At 50.4% G+C, this 14,136-nt stretch overlaps 1 protein-coding gene across 1 annotated transcript; it reads right to left on the reverse strand.

The window, feature by feature from the left end:
- Positions 1-6,466: 6,466 nt before the first annotated feature.
- SNX4 (sorting nexin 4) lies at positions 6,467-14,123 on the reverse strand. Its single transcript, XM_072122142.1, has 14 exons — positions 13,922-14,123; positions 11,497-11,618; positions 11,294-11,429; positions 10,838-10,987; positions 10,509-10,556; positions 9,002-9,057; positions 8,797-8,869; positions 8,538-8,599; positions 8,393-8,458; positions 8,197-8,286; positions 8,028-8,127; positions 7,744-7,889; positions 7,551-7,665; positions 6,467-7,374 (listed from the first exon to the last, which is right to left on the reverse strand). Exons 1-14 carry the CDS (start codon positions 14,012-14,014, stop codon positions 7,327-7,329), a joined length of 1,305 nt encoding a protein of 434 aa, XP_071978243.1. The 5' UTR covers positions 14,015-14,123; the 3' UTR covers positions 6,467-7,326.
- Between the last annotated feature and the right edge of the window lie 13 nt (positions 14,124-14,136).

The raw sequence follows: 14,136 nt of genomic DNA on the forward strand, positions 1-14,136 counted from the left end.
CCCCAGATGTAACCGAGCCGTGTAAGAGGGGCCCCAGATGTAACCGAGCCGTGTAAGAGGGGCCCCAGATGTAACCGAGTCGTGTAAGAGGGGCCCCAGATGTAACCGTGCCATGTAAGAGGGGCCCCAGCTGTAACTGAGTGATGTAAGAGCCGCCTCAGCTGTAACTTAGTGATGTAAGAGGGGCCCCAAGCTGTAACTGAGTGATGTAAGTGGGGCCCCAGCTGTAACCGAGCCATGTAAGAGGGGCCCCAGCTGTAACCGAGCCATGTAAGAGGGGGTGCCAAATAACGTAACCTGTCACCTATGTTATGTAACCTAAGTAATAGACGCCTGTCTGTTTAAGATCTAACAGCTCACAGTGAATATAACCGCACATAAGGATTATGAGGTCTAAGGAACTGCCCAAGGAGCTCAGAGACAGAATTGTTGTAAGGAACAGATCTGGCCAATTTTACAAAACAATTTCCGCAGCGCTCAAGCTTGCAAAGCCTCAATAATCCTTAAATGTGGCCTCTTTCTCCTGTCATTGGACAGGACTGGCAGGTTCATTCGTTCCCAATTATTCAACACACCGGTCTCATCCAATTAGAACTGGAGAGCAATGCATCACTGTAGTGGACTAGTGGGTATGACAGAAATTAAGTTCCTGGGAGAAACATCTTCTGTTCAAAAGCTAAGGGCTACTCAGAAATCTTAATTCAGACAAATCTGTAGTATTTTATGTGAACTAAGAAGAGAGATCAGGGGGACTACTCCACACTAACTAAGCTCTAGCACAGACCTCGGCAGAGAAGTCTATCAGAATATCTCAGCCATTCATATGGAGAGTGATCTAAGTGTGAAGGTCTAAGTCATCAGCAGTCACGATGGTCTCTGAACAGTCAAGTCTTCAATTCTTTGGAAGTTCCGAAAATTAACTTGATGGATTTCATACAGAATACTCAGCTTCAAGCATTTTGTTCTCTTAACAAGGAGGATCACCGCTTCGCAATAGATGTTTTGTCCAGAAGCCTATATTTCTTGATCGCCTTCAGGCAGCACATACAATTGCGTTTTAGTCCCCTAGGTACAACCAGAATAGACAGGTTAAAGCAATAGACTTCTAATTACAGGCAGACCCGGGTTATGTACAAGATTGGGTCCGGAGGTTTGTTCTTAAGTTGAATTTGTATGTAAGTCGAAACTGTATATTTTATAATTGTAGATCCAGACAAAAAAAATTTTGGCCCCAGTGACAATTGGAGTTTAAACATTTTTTGCTGTAATTGGACCAAGGATTATCAATAAAGCTTCATTACAGACACCTTATAGCTGATCATTGCAGCCTGGCACTATAGTAACATCCAGAGAGGTCACCAGAGGTCAGAGGGGTCTGACTGTAACTATGGGTTGTCTGTAAGTCGGGTGTCCTTAAGTAGGGGACCACCTGTATCTAATTGACTTTCAGGCTTCACACAGTATGCAACCCTATATAGAGGAAACAGAGACCAGTGTATTTTAATTTTGTCACCTATGCAATCGCTTAGACTGTAAAAACTGGGAAGATGTACGATTGCTGGAGATACTCTGCAGTCATATAGATGAATAAATAACGCCAAGGAGAAGTAAAATTTGTTAGTTTTTGAAGGTGGAGAGCGAGAAATGAGATTAAAAAAAAAAAACTTTTTATTTTTTATGCCCTCTGGCGTCTTCTGATTGTCCATTGCACATTACGTTGCCCAGAGCAGTGTCGCCATTCAGGCTTCTTCTATGATTGTCCTAGGAACATCATACATTCCCTACCTGCTTTGGCCCATCAGGCTTCTTTTATGATTGTCCTTGGCACATCCTCTCTGTCTTCTGGAGATATTTGCCCCTCAGGCTTCTTCTATGATTGTCCTTGGCACATCCTCTCTGTCTTCTGGAGATATTTGCCCGTCAGGTTTCTTCCATGATTGTCCTTGGCACATCCACCCGGACATACTGTATTTTGCCCATCTGGCTCCACAATTTGTGTGTAAGGTTATATTATTTCTCTGTCACTAAGGGAAATGTATTTCCTGGTCATCATCTATTGAATGAATGGACCCAAAATGCCTGGGACAAGTCAGAGAGAAGTATGCAACGATGTGATGGGCATTATAGGTTTATTGCCCTCATATGTGCCATGTATTATATATGAGACACCCTGAGATGAAGACTTTTTTCAAACATGGAACTCCGTTCTAAAGATTGACCTTCCTGTTGCAAAATTTTCACAAAGGTCAGGTCTCAGCCAAAGCCCTCTCAGAACCTCAAGTTCCTAGGATTCTGGATAGACACTAATGAAATGTCCATCAAACTATCCAGAGACAGAGTTCACAAGATACAGGAATCAATACAACATCTAATTTCTAACCCTAAAACATCTATTTGGGAAGCAACAAGTCCTGGGTTTGATGATTTCTTCTATCGATGGAGTCCCGTGGGCTAAAGCCCATATGAGAGCCCTGTAAAATGACATCCTGGATGCTTGGGACAGCAATTACTAGAGTCTGCATAGTGTTTTATAGTGTCCTCCGCAACTCACAGAGACTTGAAATGGTGGTTCAGACCAAGTTCTCTAGTCCAAGGAGTTTCTCTAATCCTTTACCAGCAAAAGTCCTGATCATAAATGCCTCCTCCCGGGGTTGGGGTGCTCATATCGGACAACATTGGACGCAGAAACAATGGTCTCACCAAGAGAAACATCTCTCATCTAATATGAGGGAGCTAAGAGCGGTGAGGTTGGCCTTGATACATTTCCAGAAACTTTTTCATGGTCAGCATTTGTTGATTCAGTTAGACAATCTAACTAAGGCCTTTTACCGTAATAAACGCAACTGTTTACACACCACATAATAAGCGTATGTTTCTGAAACAACTATTTTATGTGGAAGAGGAACAGACAGGGTGTCTATTGGCAAGGATAGGAAGGATAGCAACTTAGTGCATGGCATAAGAGATCCACAGGGGAACTTAATATCAGGTACAATGGAGGTGTTGGAGCAGTTCACAGATTTCCATAGGAACCTATATTCTTCTAGGCAGATACATACCTCAAGGAAAAAGGAATGCACGGTCCAGCCAAGATCCAAACACCAAGGATTTCTTCATTCAATGCGTATACAAAATTCAATAATCCACTCAGATAGACAGTGATGCCTACGCGTTTCGGACAGTTGCCCTGTCCTTAGTCATGTAGGCATGATTAAGGACACGGCAACTGTCTGAAACGCATAGGCATCACTGTCTATCCGAGTGGATTACTGAATCTTGTATATGCACTGAATAAAGAAATCCTTGGTGTTTGGAGCCTGGCTGGACCGTGCATTCCTTTTTCCTTGCCATTGCTGTACCCCGGCAGAAGGGTGGCCCGTGCCGAACTCGACACCTGGTGGGGAGGTGAGATGGCACTATCTTCCTTTTACCAGATGCATACCTCAACACAACTAGAGGGGTTCTTAGGAACTATCACAATTCCACAGTTAACTCAAGAAGAGAGGGAAGGGTTATGAGTATGGCAAATGAAAAAGCAGCCCGAGTGGATGTACTTCCTATAGAAGTGTATAAAGAGTATGTAGGAATCCTATTGCCTCAGCTGCACGAGGTGCTGTAGGATAGCTATGAGATGGGGAGGCTGCCAGCATCTTAAAGAAGGTAAAGACCCCCAAGATTCTGGATTCATACAGGCCGATCTCTTTGTTGATGTTGGACGTGAAAATTCTAAACAGGTTGTCACTGGTAGTAGGGTCCATGGTACATGCAGAGCAATTGGGCTTTATGCTGTCCAAATCTACTACTCAGAATTTTAGGCTCTTTATGGTAAACCTGCAGATTGACCCTGATAATACTATGGGGTGGTTGCACTGTCAGCCCTCTCGGTGTGGGAAAAACAAATAGAAGAATTTAGGTACCTAGGAATAAAAATGACTAGGAAAGTGGAGGACTATGTAGATTTTAAGTGTGTGTGTGTGTGTGTGTGTGTACACTTTTAAGGATAGGATATTAGTTTGGAATACGCGGCCTCTTTGCAGGACAAAATTAAAATGATATTGGTGCCCCAGTTGTTATACATTTTGTATAATGTACATTTTTGATCCCTAAATTTTGGTTCTGCAGGTTTCAGAACCTGTTTTTTTTTTAACTTGAACTTGGTATGGAAGAAGGGGTGCCAAGGAAACTGCAGCTACCCAAGACCCAGGGCGGGTTGGCACTGCCAAATGCGTGGATATATTATCTGGCTCCACAGTGTCAACATTTGAGTGGGTGGGTTAGAGAAGAAAGGGTGGTCCAATCAGTGGCGTAACAAGACCCCAGTGGGCCCCAGTGTAAACTTAGAATCGGTGCCCCCATATACCTAAACACCTGCTGCCTCCCCCATCCCGAATACATGTATATCACATACACACTACACAGACATAAGCACACATACGCTATATATACACACACTATTCATAAGCTACACATACAAATACACCCGCACCGTATATAAGAAATAATATAAAGAATTACTGCACACCTGGTCTGGCATAAGGCAAATATAGAGTTCACTTACTGTATAACTGACCTCTGACCTGTCCTGGTCTTCATCTTGTTGGCTCCTCACAGATGACAATTCTTCTCCATCAGTTACAGATAAAATACAAATAAACCTTATATATACCTGTATCTGCTGTTTACAACTTGTATTGGACAATGTTCTTTTTTTTATCCGCTTTGTAAATTTTTGATGTAGAAAAAAAAAGGAACAAAATTTTTCTGCTTAAAAAAAAAAATGCGCAGATGGTGAACCCCTTTAAGTTCATTCCTGGGACTTTCTACCATCACAGCTGCTATAAGTCTGGTGTGGAAATCCAGTTACTGGATACCATAAAAAGCCCCATTCTCTGGATGTTACGGATGTAAGTTCTGTCCCATCTATAACCCAATGAAGAGTTTAGGGGAGTGAAGCTGCCGGCAGGAGGACGCCCTATCGTTACTACTTGTTATCCTGCTTAAACCTTCAGTCTCCTCTTCAGCCCATTGCACTCCATCTGCTGCTCCCCCAATGGCCGCTGTTTGCCTACATCCCTTGATCAGGCCCATATCTTAGCGGAGCTTTACCCTTCTGTGCTGCCTATAGGCTTAGTAAATGTTTAGGGTTGCAATAACCTCACTGCTTTGCTCCCATCTATCCTCCCATATAGATTGTCCATGGTCACTAACAGGATCCTCCTCCTCCTTTCTCTTCTTCTAGCTCAGTGGACAACATTTACTAAGAGCAGTGCGTACTATGTGCAGGGGCGGGTGCGTACAATGCAGCTTCCTGTGTTAGGTGCAAGGGGCACCAGATTCAGGAATTTTGGGTCACGTTCTTCATGCAACGGGCACCCCCTGCACTGCTCAGACAGAGGGCACCTTTACCTTAGGGGGTGTGACCGGATTCTCTCTGACTAATAAAATGTGGCGCATGGTCCGACTGAGCCCCAGCCCCCCCCCCCCTTCAGTGCAGCATAGAGCAGCCACAACCCACATGTGTCTTGGACACTTGTAGAAGCTGGTTGCACAGAAAACTGGCGCAGGAGCTTTAATGAATCTGGGCCAATGCACTTTTCTACCTTGTGTAATTCTATTTGTGGATTTGCTACCAAGGGCTCACGTGCCCCAAATCGAATGAAGGAACACTGCACTAGGGAGAAGATTGTAGGATCCCAGTGTGAACCTCATATGTGCCTTAAGATACTGAATAACATGGGGAGGATGGAATCCACAACCTTCCTGATGAAGGAACCGGCTGCCGTCCAGTTCAGCCCCCCCCCCCTTTACATAGGTGCATAATACTGCAGGGTCTCTGTAGTACATCCGCTGGCTCTACATTCTGTCATTTTCAGGATCTCTCATAACTAAAAGGTTTGGAATATGGCCATTGTGTGTGACACCCCCCCCCACTCCCCCCATACAGTGTTTGGTGACCCCCAATCCTGGCGACAATGACTAGAATATATTAAACATAAAATATCACTTATTACTTTATAACAAATCCATTAAAAAGGCAAGAACACAGAAAAAGTCCAGCAATGGTGAAATAACTAAATGTACATAATAAATCACAGTTACCGTATAGAGGTGCAGGGGGTCTCGTCCTCAGGACCCCTCTGGGTAAATCAGAGGACAAGGGACACATACAATAAATATACAGTGCCCCCTGATGGCGATGTCCCTGGTCCTGTTACCTGTACAGAGGGTCTAGTCCTCAGGACTCATTTATTAGGGACATTTAGTTATTTCACTATTTGTGGACTTTTTTGTGTATTTTGTCTTTTTGGATTGGTGTTACATTCATGTAATGGAAGTGACATTATGTCGGATATTCTGATCAACATTTCCCTTTATTTAGTGTGATGGAAGTTTGGGAGAAATCTCCACCCTTGTTACTTTTATTGGCAGTAACATTAATAAACCCGAGAATTCGGCAGAGAAGAGGTGGAGTCATTATAATTTATTGAAGATTTGGCACAAGGAATGTAAGAACCGTTCTCATCAGCGAGGAAGAAAGATGGAAAACTAAAATAGAAGCAGCCGGGACAGAACGACATGCGGGAGACAAAGTGCCGAGTATTAGGAGCAGCAGAGCCCGGGGCCCCACCAGGCAGCCACTGATGTCCAATCATTGATCTCCTCCTTACAGAATTCTCACCATCCTTTACAGCTCTGCTTGCTGTCAGTTAATACAACAGTTACATTCAGACCTAACCCCGCGGTCACAGCTGATGGGTTGTTACCATTGCATCCCACAATACCGGCACTAATCTTTCCTGCTGTTTGTTACAATGTATCAGACAAGGACCAGGCACAATGGAAACAAACAATCAGCTGTGTTACGATACATATCCCATGCCCTTTAATTCGGGATTCAAAAATTAAAAAAAAAAAGGGCAGGGGGCTCATTGCTCCAAGGTGAAGGCAGCGGATTTAGGGGGTCACTCTGCTCCTGCACCTGTGAGACCTAGTGTCAGTACAAGTCAGGAGCAGCATTAACCCTTGGATTGCTTGTGCTCCAAAGAACAGGCTTCTGGTTAACGCCTGGAAGATGAAGGCCTAACAGAGGAGGAAGAGGATTGTGTGTCAGATGTGTTGGCACCGTGGCCTCAGACGGCACATTGGCCCAAGCATGTCCTGAAAGTAGATGTGTCCTCCGCACCTCCCGGTCACATAATCCACTTACAATAAATGGCAGCATATTCGCCAGACATTCACCAGGCAGAGGACTTCCATATTCTCAGAATATTAGACTGCAGCTTGTAGCTCAGTGACTAGAGGACCCGACACATTGGGCTCCGGGTGTCACATCTTGCTGAAACATTCCTTAGCGTTAGTCCAGACCTGGATGCCCTGCAAACAACAGTGGAGCACAATGTCATCCCACAAACATGGACAATCCCCACCCTGAACCATGAAGCTCTGGATGAACAGCTCTAAAGCAAACAACAAAGGAGCAGAATCTCATCCCACAAACATGGACAATCCCCTCCCTGAACTATGAAGCCCTGGATGAACAGAGCATTCACCTTCTTGCACATGCTGATCTGCATGACGGCATAGTTGATCAGCGCCTCCTTCAGGTCCCGGTTCTTCTGATCCTTAAAACGTTCGATCTCCAACCAGGCATTCTGCACAAAGTCCCTACAAACACAATTGATGTATATTATGTGTGTGGACATCCCTGTATGTGCCCTGAAGTCTGTGCCCGGAGCTACGCACCTGCTCTCTTCATTCTGCACCTTGACTTGCTCCTGCCCCTCCTCGATCTGTTCTTCCAGCAGCTTCATTTTGGCTTCTCTCTGCTCGGGAGTCTCCTGACCAAATAGTTTGCTGGTCATTCCTTTCAGTGAAAAAGTCCTCACAGTCTACAGAACAATTGAGAGAGAGGTGACTATGGCGCAAGGTCATCCAGGCAGCAGCTATCTCTGAGGGACCACAACAAGACAATAACGGTGCCCCGTGTACTACAGCTCCAGTCACTGGCAGTCAGGATGGTCACTTACCCCGGTGGCCAGCTCCTCACATTGCTGCTTCTTGGAGGCCAGGTCCAATGCAGACATTTCCAGGTCGTACTGCATTAGCTCATGTTTCCTGCACACGGCCCTGGAACACGACACAACCCGATGAGGTTTACCATGGACTGCGCCCCCTCGTCACCAAATGTTGCGGTACCTTAGAGCCTCGGCATAGAACAGGTATTCCTTCAGCTGATCGGCGTAGTGCTCCTCCTCCTCCAGGATGTCATCTATGGACGCAGCGTACCTGCAGACACCGGAGAGGACTCTCAGCCTCATAATAGTATGCGGAGAGCGGCTAGAGGACCAGAGCGATGGACCGGTGCCTCCTCCCCCAGCGCTCCCTCACTTACACATCCATGTGGTGCCCAGCGCTCTGCAGACCGTCTCCCATCTCCTTTTCTATTGCGCTCCATTCACTGCGGATTAGGAGACACTGCATATAGAAACAATACACGACTGGCATCCCCTCCGACGCAGGAGAACCCTTTGACTGACCTGAACACTCGGCCGTAATTCCCATGCACCTTGTACACGCCGTACAACCGGTCTGCCACTCTCTAGAAAAAGAGAAATAAATATATATATATATATTTTATATATATTATATATAATCACAGTCCAATCACATTGGGGTCTATTACAGGTTAACACCCAGGAGAAGACAGGGAGGAGGTACAGCAGTCTCCAATAACATGGCCCCAGACATGGGAGCGCTGCGGAGTGTGGGGGAACGTCCGCTCACAACTGCACTCACCGCACGGACCCGCAGGAGGTGGGAGATGACGGACTGCAGCTCGTCGCTGTAATGTTTCAGCTCTGTGAACCGCCTGCAATATACAGGGAGTGTTATTATAATCGGGCCTCCCCGGAGATCGCCTAGTGGTCACAGGTTATCACTGCAGACAGCAGCACAAATCTAACATGCAGCCCCCCTCCACAGCAGCCCCACTCGTACTCACTTATCTGGGTTTTTGACACGGAAGGTGGCACTCAGTGACTTCAACCTGGAGTCCGTCTACAAGAAGATAAACAGGTGAAATACCCAGAGGAGGGATACAACTACTTCATTGTTAGGATTACAGAATAATACCCCTCTGCCCCTCCTGATGAGTCACATGTGTTTGTGGGGGGACCTCAATTATTAGGGATCAGGAGAACAACAAAGTTTGAGACCCTGATTACGATTAGCAGCCTCTGAGGGTGCGTCACATGCTGCAGTCAGTTTTGAGGTGCTTTTAGGTGCAGTTTTGAAAGACATGAACCAAAAGGGGGAATTTGGAGTGAAACCTGGTCCATAAAAGTCTTCACCTGTTAAATTCACAAAAGTGATTGTGATGAAGATATGCACCGTGTGCCGCACCCTCAGGTCCCTACAAGTTAATGGTGATCATCTAGACCTGGCGCTAATTTCCATCATTATCTATAAACCGGCAGTAATTTCCAGGTGTCACAAAGTGACTGAACCCTCTGGCAGCAGGTTGTGACCCCATCAACCACAGCAAGAGAATAGTTCATCTTTACAACATCACAAATTCATTCAAGTCCTTTAGGAAGTCTGATCACCCAAAAGACAAACACAAGAGAGAATAGGATAATGCAGAGAATATCCATGCATTGACCAGGAGATGGATCCCATCATACAGGGCCTCCATGTATAAGAAAAGTTGGACTGTGACCAAATCTCTCATAAGCAGAAAGAAGCAGAAGAAGAGACTCCCCTTTACTGAGGAGTAGGCCATGTGGACAGAGGGGAAGGGTCCACAGGTCGCTGTAGTAATGAAACGAGTTTAATTTATTTGGATCTGATGGGAAACATTATGTTCATCGACAAACTTAGGAGAGACTGAACCCAAAATGTGTAAAGAAGTAAGTGAAAGGTGGTGGAGGAAGTGTCAGGGTTTGGGGAATGTTGTCTGTAGCAGGAGCTGGACCTCTCATGCAGCTACATGGCAGAGTGACTGAAAGTATCAGAACCTCCTTCTACAACATGTGGTTCCTTCCTTGTGTTCATCACCCAATCCGGAGAAATTTTCATGCAGGACATTGCAGTCGATCACACAGCAAAACAGGTTCCATAAAGCAGAGAAAATTAAAACAATGAATTGGCCACAGCCCAGGGTCCTGATCTAAACCCAATAGAAAACCTCTGGAAAGTCCTGGTAAAAAAAGTTCTGGCCAAGAAACCCACAATAGTCACAAAACTGTGGAAGAGACTCTATGAAGAGCGGAGCAGATCCCAGCAGAGCCTAGTGAGGTTCTGTGGCCGGGGGCCTGTGTTCTCCTTACTGATTGGTGACTGCTAGGACCTTCTGACCCCTTACACAAAACGTTCATCAGTGGAGATGATTATTTCTGAAAAAATCCTGAAAAATTAGACATTGTTCACCAATTGTGACCTCCCGTGCACAGTAATGGGAAGGACCTGTGGATTATATACAGAAGACGCGAGCAGTCAGCGGTCTCTACCTTCACTTGCAGTCCGGCCTCGTTCAGCGCATCCTTCCAGCCGTTCTCCTGGAGAAGACAGAAGTATCAGGGGAAAGTGAGCGGAAGGCACAAGAGGGGAAGGGGCAGCGTGGGGGTGATGCTAGGGAGCGGCACAGCACCCAGTTGCTATGGGGGGAATGGAAGGGCTCCCAGGTGTTATGGGTGGGGGCGGTGTCAAGGCACCCAGGTGTGATGGAGATAATGGAGGGGCACCTATGTGTGATGATAGAGGGAGGGGGAACACAGCACCCAAATGTGATTGGGGGGGAGGGCCGTACCTAGGTGTGACTCCGCAGGGGTCGGTTTACCTGATTTAGAAAAGAAGCAAAGATCTTGTCATGACAGAGGACGGGGTGCGAGGCCACGCGCAGCAGGAAGTTCTCCAGCCCGATCCTCCTTCTCTCCACAAAGTCGGGATCCATGTTATCAGCTGAGAGCTTGTGCCACACGAACTCCGCCTGGAAATAAAATATAGGGGAAGCGTGAGAGGGAATCCCAAAAGGTTTAGGTCTGGAGGGGGGTCCCCCATCCTGAGATTTTTTTGGGTCTGGAGGGGTGGGTGGGGGCTGGGGGGTGTTCCCATCCCGAGATTTGGGTCTGAAGGGGGGTCCCCATCCTAAAATGTGGGGTCTGGAAGGGGGGGGGGGGGTCTTCATCCTGAGATTTGGGTCTAGAGGGGGGTTGTCACATGATGCATCAGTAGTGACCTCAGAGGTGAAGATTTGTTCCGGTGTATCAGTGGAAGTGGCCCCCTTGTACTTTACCCTCTTCTCTGGCAATGGCGGGACCACCACAAAGGGATAGGTGACGCACAGGTAGGTGCGCAGCAGCTCGAACTCGCTGTACCTCCTCCAGACACAATCCAGGGAGCTGAGCCCTTCATGGTGCACATCCAGCAGCCTGCGGGACACAGAGCGGTCAGCGCCACGTAAGCCCCTCCCCCAGTAACATCATGGCGGCGCCTCACCTGCTCTCTATAAGGTACGCCGTGTACGTCTCCTGCATGTTCATGGCCGTCTTCCCCGTCCTCTTCTCTGCCTCAGAAACGCTGATCTCAAACTTCTTCAGTGACAAATCCTCCCCCGACATCTGACAACACAGAAGGTGCCAAAATCAGAGGCGCAGGTAGGGAAAGCGATGCTCAGCGGAGCAGGGGGGAGGAGCCACAAAGAGGGGGGAGAGATGCCCTGCAAGGGGGGGGGGGGCGGAGGAAGAGCAGAGAGATGCCCTGCAAGGGGGGGGGGGGGGGGGCGGAGGAAGAGCAGAGAGATGCCCTGCAAGGGGGGGGGGGCGGAGGAAGAGCAGAGAGATGCCCTGCAAGGGGGGGAGGGGGAGGAAAGAGCAGAGAGATGCCCTGCAAGGGGGGGAGGGGGAGGAAAGAGCAGAGAGATGCCCTGCAAGGGGGGGAGGGGGAGGAAAGAGCAGAGAGATGCCCTGCAAGGGGGGGAGGGGGAGGAAAGAGCAGAGAGATGCCCTGAAGGGGGGGAGGGGGAGGAAAGAGCAGAGAGATGCCCTGAAGGGGGGGAGGGGAAGGAAAGAGCAGAGAGATGCCCTGAAGGGGGGGAGGGGGAGGAAAGAGCAGAGAGATGCCCTGAAGGGGGGGAGGGGGAGGAAAGAGCAGAGAGATGCCCTGAAGGGGGGGAGGGGGAGGAAAGAGCAGAGAGATGCCCTGAAGGGGGGGAGGGGGAGGAAAGAGCAGAGAGATGCCCTGAAGGGGGGGAGGGGAGGAAGAGCAGAGAGATGCCCTGAAGGGGGGGGGGGGCGGAGGAAGAGCAGAGAGATGCCCTGAAGGGGGGGAGGGGGAGGAAGAGCAGAGAGATGCCCTGAAGGGGGGGGGGCGGAGGAAGAGCAGAGAGATGCCCTGAAGGGGGGGAGGGGGAGGAAGAGCAGAGAGATGCCCTGAAGGGGGGGGGGGGGCGGAGGAAGAGCAGAGAGATGCCCTGAAGGGGGGGGGGCGGAGGAAGAGCAGAGAGATGCCCTGAAGGGGGGGAGGGGGAGGAAGAGCAGAGAGATGCCCTGAAGGGGGGGGGGGCGGAGGAAGAGCAGAGAGATGCCCTGAAGGGGGGGGGCGGAGGAAGAGCAGAGAGATGCCCTGAAGGGGGGGGGGCGGAGGAAGAGCAGAGAGATGCCCTGCAAGGGGGGGGGGGAGGAAGAGCAGAGAGATGCCCTGAAGGGGGGGAGGGGGAGGAAGAGCAGAGAGATGCCCTGAAGGGGGGGAGGGGGAGGAAGAGCAGAGAGATGCCCTGAAGGGGGGGAGGGGGAGGAAGAGCAGAGAGATGCCCTGAAGGGGGGGAGGGGGAGGAAGAGCAGAGAGATGCCCTGAAGGGGGGGGGGGGCGGAGGAAGAGCAGAGAGATGCCCTGCAAGGGGGGGGGGGAGGAAGAGCAGAGAGATGCCCTGAAGGGGGGGAGGGGGAGGAAGAGCAGAGAGATGCCCTGAAGGGGGGGAGGGGGAGGAAGAGCAGAGAGATGCCCTGAAGGGGGGGGGGGCGGAGGAAGAGCAGAGAGATGCCCTGAAGGGGGGGGGGCGGAGGAAGAGCAGAGAGATGCCCTGCAAGGGGGGGGGGGGGACAGCAGAGAGATGCCCTGCAAGGGGGGGGGGGGGACAGCAGAGAGATGCCCTGCAAGGGGGGGGGGGGGGACAGCAGAGAGATGCCCTGCAGGGGGGGGGGGGACAGCAGAGAGATGCCCTGCAGGGGGGGGGGAACAGTAGAGAGATGCCCTGCAGGGGGGGGCGGAGGAACAGCAGAGGGATGCCCTGCAGTGGGGGGGGGGGGGGGGCGGAGGAACAGCAGAGAGATGCCCTGCAGGGGGGGGGGGGGGAGGGCAGAGAGATGCCCTGCAGGGGGGGGGGGGGAGGGCAGAGAGATGCCCTGCAGGGGGGGGGGGGGGAGGGCAGAGAGATGCCCTGCAGGGGGGGGGGGGGGAGGGCAGAGAGATGCCCTGCAGGGGGGGGGGGGGAGGGCAGAGAGATGCCCTGCAGGGGGGGGGGGAGGGCAGAGAGATGCCCTGCAGGGGGGGGGGGAGGAGGGCAGAGAGATGCCCTGCAGGGGGGGAGGAAGAGCAGAGAGATGCCCTACAGGGGGGGGGGGAGGAAGAGCAGAGAGATGCCCTACAGGGGGGGGGGGGGGGAGAGCAGAGAGATGCCCTACAGGGGGGGGGGGGGGGAGAGCAGAGAGATGCCCTGCAGGGGGGGGGGGGGATAGCAGAGTGATGCCCTGCAGGGGGGGGGGGAGCAGAGTGATGCCCTGCAGGGGGGGGGGGGAGCAGAGTGATGCCCTGCAAGGGGGGGGGGGGAATTACAGAGAGATGCCCTGCAGGGGGGGGGGGGGGAGAGCAGAGAGATGCTCTACAGGGGGGGGGAGCAGAGAGATGCTCTGGAGGTTGCACCCACCACTTCCGCCCCCTCTAGGCCGCGGCCCGCGCTCTCCTCTCCGGTGTCTTCGGTGTCACGCACCCCGCAGGGCTCCTCGTCCCCGCTCATCATTTCCGTATCTCACCCGCTTCCGGAATAAGCACTGACCCGGTCCGGGTGTCACAGTATCAGCTAACAACTTCCGGCCTAGGCTCCTCCTCTGAATCTGTAGAATCCTCGGGAGATGCAGAGCT

This window comes from Engystomops pustulosus, chromosome 8 (assembly GCF_040894005.1).
Source record: "Engystomops pustulosus chromosome 8, aEngPut4.maternal, whole genome shotgun sequence".
NCBI lineage: Eukaryota > Metazoa > Chordata > Amphibia > Anura > Leptodactylidae > Engystomops > Engystomops pustulosus.

What these genes read in the sequence shown, in the direction of transcription:
- SNX4 (XM_072122142.1), bottom strand. Translation starts at nt 14,014, where the DNA reads ATGATGAGCGGGGACGAGGAGCCCTGCGGGGTGCGTGACACCGAAGAC. An exon ending in CGTGTCAAAAACCCAGATAA is followed by an intron (nt 8,870 to 9,001) that starts GTGAGTACGAGT and finishes TGTATATTGCAG; the next exon opens with GCGGTTCACAGAGCTGAAAC. An exon ending in GCTGGGCACCACATGGATGT is followed by an intron (nt 8,287 to 8,392) that starts GTAAGTGAGGGA and finishes CGGTGTCTGCAG; the next exon opens with GTACGCTGCGTCCATAGATG.